This window comes from Nymphalis io, chromosome 18 (genome assembly GCF_905147045.1).
Source record: "Nymphalis io chromosome 18, ilAglIoxx1.1, whole genome shotgun sequence".
In the NCBI taxonomy this organism is placed as follows: domain Eukaryota; kingdom Metazoa; phylum Arthropoda; class Insecta; order Lepidoptera; family Nymphalidae; genus Nymphalis; species Nymphalis io.
Genome location: NC_065905.1, coordinates 11,141,894 through 11,162,525, shown reverse-complemented (window position 1 = coordinate 11,162,525; position 20,632 = coordinate 11,141,894). Strand labels below are relative to the sequence as shown.

The following is a 20,632-nucleotide window of genomic DNA, read 5'->3' as shown; positions in this document are numbered from 1 at the left end:
AAATGTAAATATTTAATGGTCCAAGTCTTGACAATTTGAGAAAACACAATTACGTAAACATAGTATTAAAACTCAGGTGAACGCCTAGAAAATTAGCTCATGCCACGTAACTAGCCCGAGGACATCTTGTAAATAACAGTGACAATCATAATAACTATGAAATAACGTTGGGAGAATACTAAATTATATCGATGATAACCATCTTTTAAGCGGAATTTAAAAAAAGACGGTCAATTCCGTTAAATAAGTATGCTACAATGACTGTTTTGACTTACTTACTGGTAGATATTCCGCTTAAGAACAATACTTAGTATCGTTGTGTTCCGGTTTGAAGGGTGAGTGAGACACTATAACTATAAAGGCAGAAAGGACATAACATCTTAATTCACAAGGCTGGTTACACATTAGTGACGCAAGGAATGGTTAATATTTCTTGTGACCACTTACTATCAGGTAACCCATTCGCCCGTCCGCCTACCTATTATGTAACCTATTTAAATCAAATAAATTAATTATATATACTTAGGCTATTTATTTTATTTGAGAAAAAGAGTAAAATATGAGTTTTTTAGCGGTTCATTTCGTTATAATTTACATCTTAAACCGTTGTTAGCTTTACAATGAATTAAATCCAGTAACATGACGATTCAAAAAAAGCTTCTTAAAATAAAAGCTTTACTTGAATATTTTTACGTCCACACGTCCGAAATACTGACTGACTGACAGGATTATTTAATAACGTCATCTGTTAAGAAAGGATTTTAACTTTAAGGCGGAGTTTAAGCGGTACCCTCTGTTGTGGGTAAAGTATAATTCAACGTGATTGTTAGAGTATGTATTGTATAGGTGACATTGTAAATATCGTAAATATAATGACATCCTACATATTGAATTTCGGAGAGTTATTGTTAAATTTGAAGCAACTTATAAATATCGTATAACATAATACAAGATTAGTGTTTATCAGTCATAGCGCACACATACAAACACACACAGATCGTTATACAGAAGACAGAAGCAGCCCTTAAGTGCTGCGAAAATAACCTCTCTGTTTACGAGAAGTGCAGGAGCTTATTCCACCTAGCTGTGCTTGTTGTGCGGATTGGTGGTTATAGGCGAATTATTCATCACAAGCAGGTTTACGATGAATGTAAAAACATTGGTCCTTGCAAATATTTGAACCCGTAACATTCGTTTAAAATTCATATATTCTATCCACTCAACCTTCTCGGCGTACTTACGAGTATATTTACGTTGCCGCTGAAACGTAATGTCATTTGAATGGTAACTAAGCGGTTACCTCTCGTTTAATGTTTGTTTATATGTCTCATTGTAAATAAGACGCGGTGACTGACGCACAGAGTATTTTTATATTAGAGTATAAAAAAAGTGTTATTCAAGATATACGAACAAACGTTTATTAAGGAGGAAAGGTATTATATATTACACTAGCTAAGTTAAATACTTTTTAAACACGTCACTTACTAACCGCTCGTTTGTTTTTAAAGGCAGTTTAGTATATATTATTTGAAAATAAATTCGATAAACTTATATTTATTTATATTAATCATTTATTTATTTATATTACACCAATTAAACATTAATACATTTTTTTATAACATAGATGCATTGTTTATTGAGATACTTCATGCAACACAAAGGGATAAATAAATTATGATTAAATATTAACATATATTTAGCTTAAATTAAGTTAAAGTATTTATATAGTTAAAGTGTTGCTTGATATTATGTAAAAATAATTAATTATAAAGAACAAATTTAAATAAATTAATAGTTAATTATATATAAAAAGAAAATTAATATATTTAAAGAAAAAATAAATCCCCCTATAGTGTACTTGCTGCACGATACTCGCTTCACACTAAGTTATTATCATTTGTTTCAACACTTTCGATCTTTGTCATTTACACGAATTAGAAAACGGGCTTACTTTAATGATTATCTAGGTTTCATATAAAAAATGCTTCAGTTCACCGGATCTACGATATTTCCGATCTAGGGCTAGAACTTGACATTCAATAATTAAAAGTAACAATAAATATTTTTTTTTATATTTTATTATCTTTATAAATACATAAAGCTTCAGCCATTTCTTAAATCCTTAGGCCGTCACCGTGAGTGCTTTTACATCCTATGCAAAGACCATAGCAATACATTGCAAAGTACTCGGGCTATTTTACTAATTTATAATGATTAGGATACGTTCCCGATTATATTCCGGTATAACTTTGACTGAACCGAAACTATGTTGTGTTAGTACAATATGAAAACGGTTCAATGGCTTCGAATAGATTGCGATAAAGTGACACCTTGTTGGTCCCCTGATATTTGTCGGTAAAATGGATAAAATTAAGGTGAACTTCTATCTCTAAGTCTTCTTACATTTGAAATTTCAATTAAAAAAAAAGAAATCCAAATATAAATTCCAATTCGAGTGTCAAATAAATAATTAAACTAACTCCTTTTAGTGAACATGGAACTATTTGAAGAATTGAAGCTCAGCGTGACTATATCATTACCAATATTATTGTACTGGATTTACTGGAGGTGGCAACACCGTCGGATGCTAGAACTAGCGGCGCTGGTGCCTGGACCGCCAGCGTTACCTGTTTTAGGTAACGCTTTAATGTTCATGGCACATCCAGAAGGTGAGACAAAGTTCAATCACACAAAATCAATCATAAACATGATGAACCTAACTAACAAAGTTGAGTTGTACAATGATTGGAACGACATTTTCGTCACAACGTAAGTTTGGACCGTTTTGGTCACATAACGTGAAATTGGCGGGAATTTCATTTGCTTTATTTAAGGTCATAAATAAGTGTTTATGCGCAACGACTCATTTGATCTGTCTATACTATTATCTGATATATAAATAAAATATACACTAAAATATTTGACTTTATGTCAGAACACACTTGAGTAAAGGTATTAATGATATTCTTCAACAGAAAAACTAATAACTTTTTGTTGAGTCATAGCTATTAAATTATATAGCCATTTAATTATGCATATATTTTATAACACAACAGTAATTCAGTCGTTATTATATAACACGACAGTAATTTAGTCGTTATTATAAATTTTATGATGTTATATTGGGTTAGGTTATGTTGTTTTTTGTTAGGACAATCTTTATCCTCTTTATGTTGAATGACCTCAAGATTAAATAGCAAACCAACCTTTATGTAATAAAACATAGACAATTAATATCTATATATTCATAATCAACCCTTAAGAAAAAGGGCCGGTGACTGTAGACTATAAAGCAGCCCAGTAGATGTTTAGTATAAAAAGTTATATTTATTTAAAACTTCTAACATTCCGTCTTACTATCCACTGGTTGCACAAGGGCTTCTCAAATTTGCTTTCTAAATGCATATAACTAAATACCGATATAAAGTACATTTTTTATGTTAGAAGTATATTTATTTATTATATATTAACAGCCTGTAAATGTCCCACTGCTGGGCTAAGGCCTCCTCTCCTTTTTTGAGGAGAAGGTTTGGAGCTTATTCCACCACGCTGCTCCAGTGCGGGTTGGTGGAATACACATGTGGCAGAATTTCGATGAAATTAGACACATGCAGGTTTCCTCACGATGTTTTCCTTCACCGAAAAGCACGAGATGAATTATAAACAGATATTAAGCACATGTAAATGCAGAGGTGCTTGCCCGGGTTTGAACCCACGATCATTGGTTAAGATCTACTGGTGGTAGGGCTTTGTGCAAGCTCGTCTGGGTAGGTACCACCCACCATCAGATATTCTACCGCAAAACAGCAATACTTGATATTGTTGTGTTCCGGTTTGAAATGTGAGTGAGCCAGTGTAATTACAGGCACAAGGGACATAAAATCTTAGTTCCCAAGGTTGGTGGCGCATTGGCTATAAGCGATGGTTGACATTTCTTAGAATGCCAATGTCTAAGGGCGTTTGGTGACCACTTACCATCAGGTGGCCCATATGCTCGTCCACCTTCCTATTCTATAAAAAAAAAAAAAAATTCACGCGTTCTTACCATTGGGCCATCTCGACTTTTTATGTTAGAAGTATCTTTTGTAATTGCGTACCGTCCCTTAGGTTTATAGACTTACACAAAATTGTTTCAAACACACTTTTGTTTGTTTGTTATTAAAGAAATTTGGTACAAACGCTTTATTCGTTTAAATATATTCGTATGTCAAATATGATGTCAAAGTAAGCTAAAATACATTTATTTATTCCTAATTCATTTCACGTATCTAGGCTATGCAAGGACATTTGAAAGTTGAAGGTTCGTTGTTATATTCAGTGTATTTAACTACACATTTTCCGAGTAGATAAGGCATAATTTTTGCTGCCCTTAACCCTACAATTATTATCAGAGTATGAGTGCTGTGTTTATTTTTGTGATTTTGCAATTCAAGTTAAAATTGCACGAAAAGTAACTTATATAACATCTCGAATGAACAATGAAACGAAAAAAGGAAAATGACTCGTTTCTGCAAGACATCAAAAATCCGTCTTAACGACTTTTTATGTACGTGATGTCTTAGTAGCTAAAATTCTTAAAAAAAAAAATTAAATTATCTAAAAGTTTGTGCTCTAGAATTGCTACCTTTTACCATTCTGATAATATTAGGTATTTAACAATAATTACACGGTACAGATAGACGCACTTGGACTGGTGGTAGGTCTTTGTGCAAGCTCGTCTGGGTAGGTACCACCCACTCATCACATATTCTACCGCAAAACAGTAGTACTTGCTATTGCTGTGTTCCGGTTTGAAGGGTGAGTGAGCCAGTGTAATTACAGGCACAAGGTACATAACATCTTAGTTTCCAAGGTTAGTGGCGCATTGGCGATGTTAGCGATATGGGCGTAGGCATTAGATGATATGGGCGTTCGTGACCACTTACCATCAGGCTCATATGCTCGTAGCTATACCATAAAAAAAGACGTGAAACACTTTTACCTCAGAAACCAGTGAATCAATCACACTAGGTAAATTTTATATAGTAAATTAAAATATATATATATATATATATTTATTTATAATATATATATATATTTTTGTGTAAACATTTTGCAAAAACTAACGATTTCATTTATTATAACACTTTTGTAAAAATATGGGTTTCAGGTTAGGCTTTTTAAGTCTTAGATATTTCATTCCCAAACGGTGGTAGATTTTTGAAAATCAGTCATTATCAATTCAATCATGTAATAATTATATATTAAAAATAATGTATACATATTTATTCATTTATTTTTAAGCTATGTACAGTCATTTTTATAAAATATAAAATTAAATTTGAAAAAAAATACACATAACAAATTTATAGAAAAATGTTGATTTAAAAAAACATCACCCCATCCTAAGAGTGGTGACTGCTGCAAATATTCTTGCCACCGATCCGCATTTCATAATAGAGTAACTATTTTTAATTTCGTTGTTTGTATTTATTACAGTCCTCAATGTATAAACAACTCAATACGTGTATATAATGTAAATGAGTTATTTCTTTATTTTTAGAACAACTGATTAAAATAGCGGAATTATTAAACAAGTACGGGCAGTATGTAAAGTTTTGGCTGGGCTCGGATTTGAATATTTGTGTAAAAAATCCGGCTGATATTAAGGTATGTATAATTTACTAATTAACTTGGTTACTACCAAGTTCCCTTTCCCTTGCCTAAAAAACTAGTACATAAATCATAAAGGGCTTCTCCTTTTAAACAATAATACAATATGGCTGTTGTTTTTTATATCAGCAAGTTCAGTATCAAAAGAGGGAATTACGCATTTCCCCCACGGGATCAGTGGGGGGTATGTGGGGCTCGCCGGTGTCCAAGGTACCGTTTCCGTCTTAGCCAGGAGCGCCACGAGATCGCTTTCGCATGCTACCGTGACGCTCTGACGAAGTTCGATTCCCTGCTACGACGATAGAATTTTCAAAATCAAACACAACAAAATTTTAATTTTGACCAAATCAGATCCACACACACACGATGGAATATTTGCCTATTTGTGTTTTAAAATTTCATCTTTGCTTTAGTATCTACTGACAAGTAACAAAGTGAACCAGAAAGGGCCGCTTTACGAGTTTATGACGACTTTTATTGGACGTGGAATTCTGACAGGAGGTAAGGATTGTAACGTTTATGGTTTAAAAATGTGGTGATAAAAAAATGACACGCTGAGTTTGCAAGACGCTGCGTCACTGCAAAGTAGATATACGGCACAGAATTTCATTCAACACATGCACTTATCCTCACATTTACTTGCACGACCGAGCCCGAGAGTGCTTGATAGGCTCGATTTAGTACTTCGATTCGATCGATAATAATTTATATATTTATATAAAGGGTTGACGTTCGTCTAATGGCTAGATGTAAGGCCGCAGACCCGGAGGTCCTGGGTACAAATCCCAGGTCGGGCCAATAAAAAGTTATTGGATTTTTCTGTCGAAAATTCTCAATAGCAGCCCGGAGTCTGGAAGTCGGAATTGTGTACACTCCCGTGCCTCGGACGTGCACTTAAAGCCGTTGGTCCTATGCCTGAACTGGTCGTGTCGGATTGCCGTCCTATCGGATTATGTGAGTTAGGCAATAGAGAGTTCACCTGTGTTTGCGCACACACTTTACACTATTATGTCCTGCGCAATTGGCTAATCTCTCTTGAGACTAGCCGTCGTGGCCGAAATCGGTCTGAAGGACCTTATAAAGGGTTAGACAATATCAAGAACACAGCATTATTTATATATTAACATTCTAGGACCGACATGGCGCTTGTACAGAAAAATAGCGACGCCGTCGTACAACAAGAAATCAGTTAAAGTATTCGGGGATGTTTTTAATCGAGAAGCAGAATGTTTATCAAATGTTCTATGTAACAAGGACCCTGCGATTATATTTGATGTTTACTATGACGTCGTCAATTGTACCACTCAATGTATATGCCGTGAGTATAATAATATATGAGTTTTATTGTATCAGAAAATTACCTTAAATTGCATGCACTTTAATGCAATTTCAGATATTTACTTGTGAAGTAATGTATAGCTCTATAATTAAACTAGCGCTTTACCAGGCTTCGCTCGCTTTTAAATTTTAAACTACGTTTTTCTCGCTACTGTAATAAACTTATTACAGTACTAAAATTATATTATTTTATTTAATACTAAACTATGAGCTGCGTTTATAATTTAAAATAACTTATTGTAAGTAATAAATTATAATTAAAGTTATTATTTTATTTATGTTGTATTACAATAAATTAATTCATTTAATAATATTCTATTCATCAATATTTTTCATGTTGTTAAACACATGTGTTGGTTTGAATTATTTCTGCAATAATAGTCAACAATAAGAATATTATATAAAGGAAGTTATTTGTATGTTTGATAATAATCGATTACGGTCTGGTAGATAATAGATTATGAGATAAGATTGTTCTATTAGATAACCTATTTGTTTAGTTATAACATTAGACTAATTAGTACCGTTTAACACAAGCGAAACCGCGTGGACGTACTAGTAATCAATCTAAACATATAATTTTAGAATCTATTAATCTTCTACGCGCTTTCTTTATTACACGAAACATTGACAGAATACTTTGGTTTGAAATGGCGTTGATAAACGAAATTAGAAAAAAAAAAAAAATTATAACACACAAATCCGTAACAATAATACAATATCGTTACTTATGTATAAAATTATTAGATATGTATGTTTTATATATAAATAGTCAACAAGTGTGACATAAAAAAAACGTTTGTTTTCAGAAACGCTAATGGGTCTTTCTAAGGAAGAAACAGAAAACATTAAAAATCTTAATGAAGTCGTTACTAAGACGCAAAGGTAAATAAATTAATTTTCAAAATAATATTTTAAAAATCATTTAAATTCTCATTACATTTAAAATGAAACATTTAGATAGAAGCAAGATATAAAACATAGTCACCATGTTTTACTTTAATATACTGTTAATAGAAAAGTATAATATCCCCTGAGCAACTCCTTGAGTGTGCATCTGATACACAAACTTGTAGCCTATAGGCCACCAGATGCATACTCTTCAGCCCCTCTCACAATAACTTGGCACGGCAATCCTACGCGACAGGATAGAGCGCGTTTATATGATTCTTTTTATATATATTTTTGATTTCATTATTACAACTCGTCTGCTTTGTGTTGCTGTTAATTATATATTTTTTCATGGAACTTTTTCATGGAAAATGAAGAGTTTTATTATTTGCACTATAATGTATTCTATGATATTTGATTAGTCTTTTAAATCGAATCGTCAAACTGTTACTAAAGAAAAAACTATAACATCAATTTGCAGCATGTATTCGTTAATATTTTCAAAAATGACTCGATGGTGGCTACAAATACCATTCATTTACTGGGTGACGGGGAATAAGGCGACAGAAAAATACTTTTTGAAGATAGTTGATGAGATGACGTCAGATATATTACAAAAGAGACGAAACGCATTACAACGTGAGACGGAGATAGACGATACTCTGGGAGTTGTTGATAGATTTATATTAAATGGATTGCCTGATGAAGAAATAAAGCTGGAAACGTTTAGCTTATTTACAACAGTAAGTATTCGAACATTGTACAGTGACAGAAAAATCTCAATCAAATCAAACATATTTTGTTCAAGGACAAGTACATTTAAATCGACATTTTACAATAATATCTTAAATGTAAAACTCCTACCGGTTCGTGATGTAGATTCTTCCTAAAATAATCGGTAACGGACTCACTATTTTATACGTCTCCACCGATTAAAAAAACATACATATATTCAATAAATCGTAGTGTGTGAGGAGCAACTTGTTTCGTGGATTCATATGCTGTAGATATAACCGCCTCATTTATCGTAAACATAAAAATAGCACCATTACTTGCAATCATTTTCCTTAAAATTATTACCTTTAGAAATCCATAGTAATATTGAGACAGTAAATCTGTCCATATGTTATTTTATCACACCTAAACTAGCGAACTGATCGTATTGAAATTTTAAATTATAGTTATAGATGGGCATATAAATTACGGGGAATGTGGATTTTTTTTACACAAAAGGGTACATTCTATGAGGTGTTAACCTAGCTTATTATATTTCTGCTTAAAAAGTGTGTAATGAAAATAATTGTTCAAATAAATGTGATATACTTAATGAATGTTGATATACTTTTATATATATATTCGCCGGGAGGGCAAATGACTCTACTCCACCTGTTGGTAAGTGGTAGTAGAGTCCAAACGCGACGACGGCCAGTACAGACGGGAAAAACGTTCTGCACTAGCCGCCTTCGCCTTGCCGGCCCGCAAGATGCCTCTTCACGCCTCGTGTGAAGGAACCTGGGTTGTAAGAGGAGGGGAACACGTGAGCTGGTAAGGAATTCCATTTTTTGGAAGTGCGACAAAGAAAGGAGTTGCCAAATTTCTTTGTTCGCGATGGAATTGATGTCACAGTTAGTCGGTGACATCGAGAACCAGCTCGCGTGGACTTAAGGAAGGGGGAAGCAGGAATTAGAGAGAATAATTCCTCAGAGCACTCGCCGTGATACAGTCGATAGAAAGCGCTCAGTGCTGCTATCTCACCTTTACGTCGCCAATAATGCGTACGGCACGTCGCTGCAACCGGTCCAAGGCCTCCATTAGGTACTTAGCGGAGCCATCCCAAAGGTGCGAGCAATATTCCACGCAAGACCGTACCTGTGTTTTGTACAGCAGGCACAGTTGTTGTGGCGTGAAAAAGCGCCGCACCTTGTTCAGAACTCCGAGTTTCCGTGAAGCTGTTTTTATAACAGCCTCGATGTAATCCCTTGGACTAAGGTCGCAGCGAACGTCAATCCCCAGCATGGCGATTTTGCTTTGCATCACCAGCGGAGTACCACAGAGGGAGGTAAGAGGGGAAAATGTTGACTTTATCGCCGTGAGAGCGCATACCTGTGTTTTCTTGGCATTAAACTCAACAAGATTATCAGAGCCCCATTTGGCGATGAGCTCTAACGTCCTATCGAGTTCAATGACAAGATTCTTCCGCCTCTCCTCAATTTCCGCTCGCCCAGCCACTGCGCGTCCGTGGTATCCACCATGCACTGTACTATCGTCTGCATAGCAATGTATGTTCCCAAGAGAGAGCATATCATTGATATGCAAAAGAAAGAGTGTGGGAGATAGCACAGATCCCTGGGGGACCCCAGCATTCACTACATAGAATTGTGAAGCGCAACCATCAACTAAAACACGAAGGCTACGCTTGTGTAGGAAGCTGGCAATCCAGGTGCATAGCTGAGCAGGCAGACCATATACCGGCAGCTTGGAGAGAAGACTTCTGTGTCAGACCCTGTCGAAAGCCTTGGAGATATCGAGGCTGACAACCAACAATTCTCCATGCTTGTCGATAGCTTCACCCCAGAGGTGCGTTACGTACGCTAGAAGATCACCTGTGGACCGTTTTGGTCGAAACCCGTATTGACGATCATTAATTAAAGAGTGATCTTCTAGGTAATGGATCAGTTGGTTGTTTAAAATCCGTTCCATCACCTTACAAAGTACTGAGGTGATAGCTATTGGTCGATAATTTGCCAGGTCAGACCGATCCCCTTTTTTGGGAACCGCTTGCACATTAACTCTTCTCCAAGCCTCCGGCACACTTCCCGAAGAGAGAGAAAGTTGAAACAGGCGCGTTAACACAGGAGACAGCTCCGCTGCGCACTTCTTCAGCACTATGGCTGGTATTCCATCGGGACCGCTAGCTTTCCGTACATCAAGTGATTGCAGCTCCGCACGCACATCACGTTGCCTGATTTTAATGTCAGGCATCGTATGGCCACATGCAGGTATTGTAGGTGGCAGTGCACTACAATCATCGATGACGGAATTGTCGGCAAAGAGTTTAGCCAGGAGATCAGCTTGCTCTTGCGGACTGTGAGCTAGCGATCCATCCGGATTTCTGAGCGGTGGCAGCGAAGGTTGGCAGAAATTGTTTTGCACAGACTTGGTCAGACGCCAAAAGCTACGGGAGCCACTAGGATGCGAAACAAGGTCATGACCAATCTGTACAATGCGCTGTGCATCCGCTCTCGTGTATGCCTTTCTACAGGACTTGGAATTTTTATTATAGTTTGCTTTCAGTGAGTCAATGTTAGATGCCCCGCTAATGCAGCCGTTGATCCACTTGCGATACGCCGCCTGCTTAGCTGATACAGCATCGGCACATTCACGAGTGAACCAACGGTTACGCGTACTCTTACTGACGAGATCTGAGCTAGGAATGTAGTATTCCATTCCCAGCATGATCTCGCCAGCAACAGCAGCGGCACTAGCTGTCGGGTCATTCCCACTGAAGCAACGTTCCTTCCAAGGGACCGACGCATAGTAATCGCGCATACCGTCCCAATCCGCCGACTTATAGTGCCAAACGCGACGTTTGCATACCGCTAGTGGCGGCAGCTTGGCCTGTGGCACTCTGGTAGAAATAAGGCTGTGATCCGAAGAGCCAAGAGGAGCATGAACCACAACCTGATATTCCACCGGGTGAGAAGTCAGCAGAAGGTCCAGTAGAGAAGGTGCTTGCCCATCAATGTCTGGGATCCTGGTGGGCTGATCAACCAGTTGGGTCAAGTCATGTGTGAGAGCAAAAGCATGAGCAGTCTTTCCAGCATGGTCAGTTTTGAGGGATTTCAACCAGGATTCGTGGTGAGCATTAAAATCCCCCAAAAACACCAATTCCGCGTTAGGAAATTGCTCTTGCGCAGCATCTGCCACCCGACTAAGATGGTCAAATAATCGGCTTGTCTCCAAGTCACCGTTGTGGGATCTGTAGAGGCACACGTAGACTCGGCTCTGACGAACCAGGTCCACACGTACCACCAACATGGAGAAGGAGGGGTCCTCCAAGCAGCGCAGTCGGTGACAGCAAACATCCGTCCTGACGAACAAGCATACTCCGGCTTTCGCTTTGAAGGATTCTTCAAGCGTGTAGCCGGGATAATTAAGGTAGCTGGTATCGGCAGGACGGAGTATTTGTGTCTCCGTGAGAAACAACATTGCTGGCCGTGCTGTCTCGAGATGGTGGTGGACAGCGTTGAGGTTAGTGTGGAGTCCTCGGATGTTAGAGAACTCGACCTCAAACAGCGAGGGTATGGTGGGGGTGTGCACCGCTGTACGACCGTTATTTCTGTTTTGTTGCGCCATTTGGGAAAAATAGAATGGAAAAGAGACGTGAAGCGAGCGATGTATTGCCACGATAGGGATGGGCAAAGCGTGGAGGCGTGTTTCCCCAAGTGGTTGCCAAAAGGAAAAATACACTGACCCGCCGGACGGAAGGGCCCCCGAACCCCCCCGGAAGTGGCCGCCGGGACCCCACCTACCGGTCACCAACCGGCACGACGGTCCACCCCGAGATTATGCGTGGCCTGGTGGGGCAGCCTCACGAGCTGGTTAGGCACGCTCGGGCCCCTGTACTATGCCACGGGCGGCCAGCGGAACAGCCGTTTCTTCGGGTCTCCCTGTCCGGCAGGTCAATACAGTTTCCCCCGGCATTGGTTCAACAGCCGTCTCCAATTGGACCAACACCCATCGCGGCAATACTCGCTCGGGCTCTGGCTGTACGCTGGCTGACCTCGAAACGCGGCTGCAAGCCACTTCACGAGTTTTTCACCATGCGTACGGTGGTAACAAGCCAGGCGGATGTTAGCATCCTACCACCAGATGAGCAGATGGTCGCTCAGATATCCCTTAGTCGCCTCTTACGACACCCATGGGAAAGAGAGGGGCAGTGAAATGTATTCTTTCTCCGTCACTGCACGGATAAAATACTACTTATAAATTTATGACATTTTGTAAAAGAAAACTGTTATGAAAACAAGTCATTTTATTTTCCGCAAGACGAAATTTTAAGAGTGAATAATTTTTTTTTATAGTCAATAATAATATTTTTTTTCTTTTACTTTTCAGAGTCAAGAAGCGTCAGCGAAAATAGCTTCTGCTGTCCTATTGTTTTTAGCTCATTTACCAGAATGGCAGGTAAAAATATATTGTTTTATAAATTTTAAAAAGCACAAGTAACCAATTTTGTCACACTAATAAATGATCACTTTCGACTATAGTCTATTGCACTGTGATAAAACAAAACCACTTATTAAACCATTAATGCGCCAACAACCATTGAATCTAAGATATGTCCCTTGTGCCTGTAAATAAACCAGCGCACTCACCATTTCAACGGGTACACCATGCAAGGTATTGTTGTTTGATGGTAGAATAACCGGTAAGGGATTGGGTGCGGTAGTGTCCGGATAAATCTGCAAAATCATACCACTAATTATAATAATTATAATGCTTATAAGATTAATCATATAATAATTAAAAAATATATGCCTGTTGTAATGTCTTGTACAAAAACACGATGCAACATAAAATGTTATAACTAAATTGTAATGATCAGAAATACAAACTGGTACGATCAGCTGATCGCGGAAGTACTATGCAGCAGAAATATGTTCATTGTTCATGTTAGACATTTAATAGTTATAAATTTTACTGTCAAAAGAAGTCAATTGGACATGAATAGAACGTAAACTGTCATTAAATACTTATATTAATCCAACCATTGAACAATTTTATACCTTGAGTAATTCTAGCCTCATTATCCTTAAAGCATAATTTATTAGAGCTATTAAACATAAGGCGATTTCCTGGCTGTTCACTGAAATCGCTTCAGCGCTTTATCAGGTTTCATTCATCAATGAGATCTTGTAATTTCTTAAAACTCGCCAAGTTATGTTTTCGAACTCCAATTGCGTACTGAAGATGACTGAAGCTCGATGAATTACAGCGCCAGAGTAATTTTCGCTGAGCATTACATTGAAAAATTTGTAAAAGTAAATATGAAATGTTTTAAAACTGGCTTTAAGTTGTTTATGTTTTTTATAACAGTACATTATATTATAATGTTACATACATTATGAGCAAGAGATTGATGAGGTTATGATATTTGACCATGTTGCCAGATATTAATATTTTTAACGCACTTATATTTTAAAAACACAATTTTATTAATATACCTTTACTGAAAGCGAGAAGTGATTACCTAATGATCAAATCAAATTTATTTTATGCACGTACCTACTTAAACTTTAAAATAAAGCGTTTTTTTTAACGTACAACTCACACACAAAGTCCATATAAATATTTATATTATACACACACAAAAGTACACAAAATACAAGAAGAGGAACGTTATATGTAATGTATATGTATATTTGACTGCCTCGTTGGTCTTGTAGCTTGATGTAAGGCCCCAGACCGGGAGGTCCTGGGTTCAATTCCCAGGTCGGGCTAGTAAGAAGTTATTGGGTTTTTCTGTCAGAAAATTCTCAGTAGTAGCCCGGAGTCTGTAAGTTGAAAGTGTGTACACAAAGCACGTAAAGCCGTTGGTCCTGCACCGACTCTCCGGTCGTGTCGGATTGCCGATCGGATTATGGGAGTTAGGGAATAGAGAGTGCACCTGTGTTTGCGCACACACTTGTGCACTAATCTCTCTTGAGATTGGCCGGCGTGGCCAAAATCGGTCTGGAGGACATTATTATTGTATGTACATATGGTAGACGCCACAAGTTCATTAACAAATGTTGGTATTTATTTATTTATTAGTCTTATAAATGTATAATTTCTCTGTTTAATTTCGATAAACTTAAGATTGTAGACATCGTTAAGTGACTTAGTTACAACGTCGCTAAGCAGACTGATTAATTAAACACTAATTTCTCTCTTTCTCTCATTATTGATTTGACATTCGAAAGAAAAAGACACAGCATTGTTTAACTAACCACCCGCTGAACAACTATTATAAGTGAGGCCGTTAATTTTTAAGTCTGATAAAATAGATGAATGCATAACAGTATAGTAACAGCCTGTTAATATCCCACTGCTGGTCTAAGGCCTCCCCTCTCTTTTGAGGAGAAGGTTAGGAGTTTATTTCATCACGCTACTCCAATGCGGGTTGGTAGAATTCACATGAGGTAGAATTTCATTGAAATCAGACACATGCAGGTTTTCTGACGATGTTTTCCGTCACCGTCAAGCACGAGATGAATTATAAACACAAATTAAGCACATGAAAATTCAGTGCTGCTTGCCCAGCGTTGAACCCACGATCATCGGTTAAGATTCACGCGTTCTAACCACTAGGCCATCTCGGCTTGTTGATGAATAGTTGTTATTATTAAGTGAAATTGTCTCAGTCTCTCCCATTTTATAATTTCAGGAGAAAGTTCACAAAGAGGTCATAGAAGTAGTCGGTCCCCATGACGAGCACATCACAGAAGAACAGTTGAAGAAACTCACCAATTTAGACATGGTCTACAAAGAAGTGCTACGGTATATGTCCATTGGGGCCATGATACAGCGGACTGTTGAAGAGGAGATCACCATTAATGATGGTAAGCTGTTTACCACGTATGTTGATGGAAAATACATCTATACTAATAAATGAGTATACTTTTTGTTTGTAATGCGTAACTGAACACTTTCTAAATCAATATATCAATAACTTATATCAAATGATGCAGCGCCATTCGGAGAATACTTTAGTATATAATATTATTATATAAGTAGATTTATTTCGTTGTTTTGCTCGCTTTCAATTTAGACTATTGACGTGACGAGCGTGACTTCCATGTTTTGTATGTAATAAACTGTGTCATATGTCACTTGGTGGTATGACTATGCCACCCCTACCATCAGTAAAGCCCACCAAGTTTTAACCACAAACTTACTTACTTTATATTTTTTTAGGTAAAATTACTCTACCGACCGGCACCTCTCTTGTAATTCCAATCCATGAATTACACCGCGACGCTCAGTATTGGGAGGAGCCTTACAAAATCAAACCGGAAAGATTCCTGCCTGAGAACATTAAGAACCGGGACCCTAATGCCTTCATTCCTTTCAGCTTAGGACCTATGGATTGTTTAGGTTTACATTTAATATATTCAAATCCTTAACTGATATATTATGGGTAGAATTATGAAATAATTCAAAATTTAAAAAATAAAGTTTTAGATAAATTAATTTTTAATATTAGGACGCTAGATGCAATTGATATTTCATTTCAACTCACTTCATTACTCATCTGTGAAATGTTGACAATCGATTTATGATGATATACTATTATAATGCGTGTATTCTTGAAATGTTATAATTATTATGGTCAATGTCGCATATCGCTTTTTGACATTTCACGAGCGACTTCTGCAGTGAGTTTTGAGTCTGAGCTAACAAAACAGCTCTATAGATGTGTATTTAAAATTGAGTATCATTTCAAACGATATCAAAATTAATTTACAATGCCTTACAGGCATCACCGGCCCTGACCCTTGATCGGGATACAGCGAGATTGCATTTCAGCGCCTTTTGGTCGGCGCTTTTACTTCATATAAAATGCATTTCAGTTAATGTTATATAAATAATAATTATCAAATTTATAAAAAACAAACAACTAAAATTCAAGCTTATATACCATAGGAAATCGTTTTTGACATGCGCCGAGAGCGATCGCTCCTCTCGCTTTAACTAAGTAACTAAGTAAGTAAGTAACTAAGGGCCGGCGCTGCTTGCGGGTGATATATTAAAACTGTAAATAGGAAATAGTTCATTAAAAATTAGTTCCTCCTTCCTTCATCTTCCTTATTAGGTACATATTCGAGAACAGCAATATATCAACATATGTTAAATAAAATTCAGATAGCATACATTCAAAATAACAAAACTCATATTTACTTTTACGTTAACAGGGCGAATATATGCAACAACATTAATCAAAACTCTAATTGTCAAGATCGTACGGAGAGTGCAGCTAGAAGCAGACGGCCGATTAGAAGATTTAGAACTTCATATAGCTATATCTGTGAAATTTGCCGATGGGTACAACTTAAGGGCTAGAAAACGAAGAGCGAGTAACAGTTGCACATTACAACATGGATAAAAAGTTTGACATTTAAGCTTTGTTTGTATTCGAATTATTACAAGAAATATAAATTTTTTTTAAATGTTATTAACCTTTAACGGGGCGCACGAAAATAATTATATTGTTAGTAGCGCGGAGTAGCAGTTACCCCACGTTATAAGGTTATGAAATGAAAAAATATTTTACTGAATTATTACCTACTCGTATTTTAGAAAAATGTCAAATAACCCAAGAGATATATTTGTAATAATGGAAAAAAAATGTCTTAATATAATAAATATTTTAAAAAAGGCGTGTTATCAATTATCATATTTTTTTACGCGTGGTCACCATAGATTAATTTGTAGACACATTGAACAAATAGAAAAATGTAACCATATGTCATCTTTCGTCCTGCAAGGCACGATATATGGGGACCACTTTTCATTAGTGTTTTCCCCGACCTCTGGGAGTTGGTGGATGAGGTTGGATAAAACGTAACTTAGAGTTCGAATCCTGGTCTGGCTCCAACAATATGGGTGTGTCTTCTAAGCCTAATTCCTTATAATCGAATGCCTAGACCAAGGTATATTATCTTGTATATATCTATAACATAAATAATAACTACCTGTTCACACGGTTCACGGTTTAGTTAAAATATAATAAAGGCCTAAGCGATATAATAATAAATGCAAAACAAACTGAAACAACATATTAAAATTTGAAAACTAATTGTATATAGTAGTCGTAGAATAGCTCTAGTTCTCAAACTTATTAGTTTAAAGGCTCGAAGTGCTTGCGAACTCTTTGCTGTCCGTATCACACGTGATAGGTGGTTTACTGCAGGTAGGGCTTTGTGCAAGATCGTCTGGGTAAGTACGATCCATTCATCAGATATTCTAGCGTAAAACAGCAGTACTTGCTATTGTTGTGTTTTTTTGTTGTGTTTGACAAGTTTGAAGGGTGAGTGAGCCAGCGTAGTAACCGGCACAAGGGACATAACATCTTAGTTCCCAAGGTTGGTGGCGCATTGGCGACGTAAGCGATGGTTAACATTTCATACAATGCGAATGTCTATGGGCGTTGGTGACCACACCATCAGATGGCTCATTTTCTCGTCCGCCTACCTATACTATAAAAAAAACACGAAAAATCATCTTAACCATGTTTCTGAAATGAATACAAATAGTCTTCTTTTAAAGAACAGGTTGGCTTAAATAATTCTAACTACAGCAATCACCATCTACCAATTACCTAGCGACCTGCTACCCCGTGTATGTTATTAGGTCTGTCATGACATACAGTTTAATGATAGATTACCTATATTTTTACTCCTAAGATATGTACATAATTATGTACATGACGTGCCCTCAAATTATGTCTAGGTTTTACTTAACATAGCTGTATAATTTAAGTATAATTAAGATCGTCACGCGTAGATTTGGAATTAAGAAATAATTATTATATAATATCAATACGACAGGTTCCAAGTATCCTAAGTTACTCCCTTCATGAATCTTGTTCTCAAGAAGGGGGCCTTGTTGTTGTCTTCTGTGTTCTTTTCTAAAAGCCGTCAACATTCACTCTCGACAATTTCAGCTTTTTGGCTGCTGAGGCTTATAACCAGGGTTATTCTCATACTCATATTTGTTTTTTTGGTTACATAATAATTTGCGTAGTGTTTCAGTATAAATATGCTTTATAATAAATATTATAATATTCCAATTGTTTTGTGAAAATATATCTTCCTATCTCACGAACTGGTAATATTTACTCATAAGCTTGTATATATGTTTTTTTGTATCTATACTGTTGATAGTTAAGGAGCTCCTTCGTCTGGAGTCGACCCTGGGTGTCAGGTCATGCAAACCAAAAAAATCATTGTTTCCAGAACTGAACCAATATGTATCCAAATATACATTACAATTACAAAACTTTGTATTACATTGATTTCTTTTATTTCTGTTGGAAAAAACTTTAACCTAAATCTTATAAATCCTCTGCGTTTTTTTACCTGTACGTTTCGAAAAAATAAATAAAAACAATTCGAAATAATACAAATAAATATGCAAAATACGCTCTGAATTTGTTATTATTAGCTTATTTTATATACTATCGAACAGGCGCCTTGCACTGGTTCATCGTAGGGAATAGACTCGTGGCTTCGCGACACCGATATGCTAATGTTAATATACTGAAATCGTTGAAAGTACAAATAATTTAAGTATTGTGGAAATTATTGAGGATAGTAATGATTAAAATTTATGTAAATACTAACAGTATATACAAATAATATAAGTGTATATTAACTGTTAAATTAAATTAAGCTGTATTAAGTAATATTTTGTACCGAGTTTGCGACATACTGTGTATTTTGATGAATAAAAAGCTTTATAATAAAAAGGGTTAGAATTATTACTTGGAGTGAAAGTAGAATGAAATTTGGACAAATATATTATTTAACTGTTTCAAGTTTTCATTTCTATCGGCTGTCCCTATGACTGCCTGTTTTTTTTATTCTTATTTTTGCGTAATATCTTTTCTAATATTACATTATTCAACGATTTTTTTAAGTTACGCGATACGCGGTAATCTCGATGCAACCCCTCAGTCGTCTAATAAATCCGTGCGAGACGACATTTTTTTTTAAATAATACCTATTTATCGATAATATTTATACATAATAAGTTTGCGTAATTGTTCCGTTTTATTGATTATATTCCCTTTTATTTATTATTTTGTCTTGGTGGATGTAAAAGTCACGTGTTCGATTCTGGCCCCTAGGGCTATTGTCGTACCCACTTCTAACACAAGCTTTACGTTGACTTGGAGGGGTGTCTAGGAATATTAGTTATTCCTTAAAATATATATACTATTATTTTTAAAAAAAGAAGACTAGCCAATTGCGCATTATAGAATACAAGTGAGTGCACAAACACAATTGCACTTCCTGTTTTCTCAAACTCATAATCCGATGGGACGGCAGGTGCAAAACGGCTCGATGTGCTTTTCGAATCCTGAATATTGCCAAGTAGACTCCAAATTTTTTTTCGACCAATAAATTCCATATTTTTTTAATTACCCGGCATTTGAACGCAGGTCTTCGGGGTCAGCGGTCTTATACTTATAAGGCTACTAGACCAAGGCTGACGATAGTCCAGCACTATAATTATACTGTAACTTACCTATAATACAATGGTTACGACAAGTAAGTGACAAGTTGACAATGCTGCTCAACCAATGTCAATAGCAGGTAACATTACACTACAACACAGCTATTAAAACTAATCTCACGTTTTTAACCTCTCAAGGTAACGGAGTCAACAAAACTATATATAAAACTACACACTGTTGCCTTCCGTCTGCAAAATAATAGTTTAAATTAAAAAGTCTTAAGTAAATTTAGTTTTTTTTATAGAAAAAGCGGCAAAGTTGGCAGGCTCACCTGATGAAAAGTGGCATTCACCGCCCATGGAAATTTATAACAACGGAGGGATTGCCAGTGCGTATCAGCCATTTTAGGAAAGTATCTTTGGCTCTTTCTTTGGACTCTCCCAAATCATTCCGGTTTGGTAAAACCGCTGGCAATTGATTCCAGAGAAAGATTGTGCGAGGCAGAAAACCTGTTGGTGTCAAATCCAA

The 20,632-nt window shown here is 36.5% G+C and overlaps 1 protein-coding gene across 1 annotated transcript; it reads left to right on the top strand.

Annotated features, from left to right (window-relative positions):
• The first annotated feature begins 1,300 nt into the window (after positions 1-1,300).
• On the top strand, positions 1,301-17,256 carry LOC126775349 (cytochrome P450 4C1-like). The gene is made up of 11 exons (XM_050497216.1): positions 1,301-1,433; positions 2,490-2,669; positions 5,543-5,649; positions 6,066-6,153; positions 6,785-6,970; positions 7,800-7,875; positions 8,363-8,624; positions 13,000-13,068; positions 15,311-15,485; positions 15,841-16,020; positions 16,839-17,256. The coding sequence occupies exons 2-11, from the start codon at positions 2,495-2,497 to the stop codon at positions 17,027-17,029; spliced, it is 1,509 nt and encodes a 502-aa protein (XP_050353173.1). The 5' UTR covers positions 1,301-1,433; positions 2,490-2,494; the 3' UTR covers positions 17,030-17,256.
• The last annotated feature ends 3,376 nt before the right edge of the window (positions 17,257-20,632 follow it).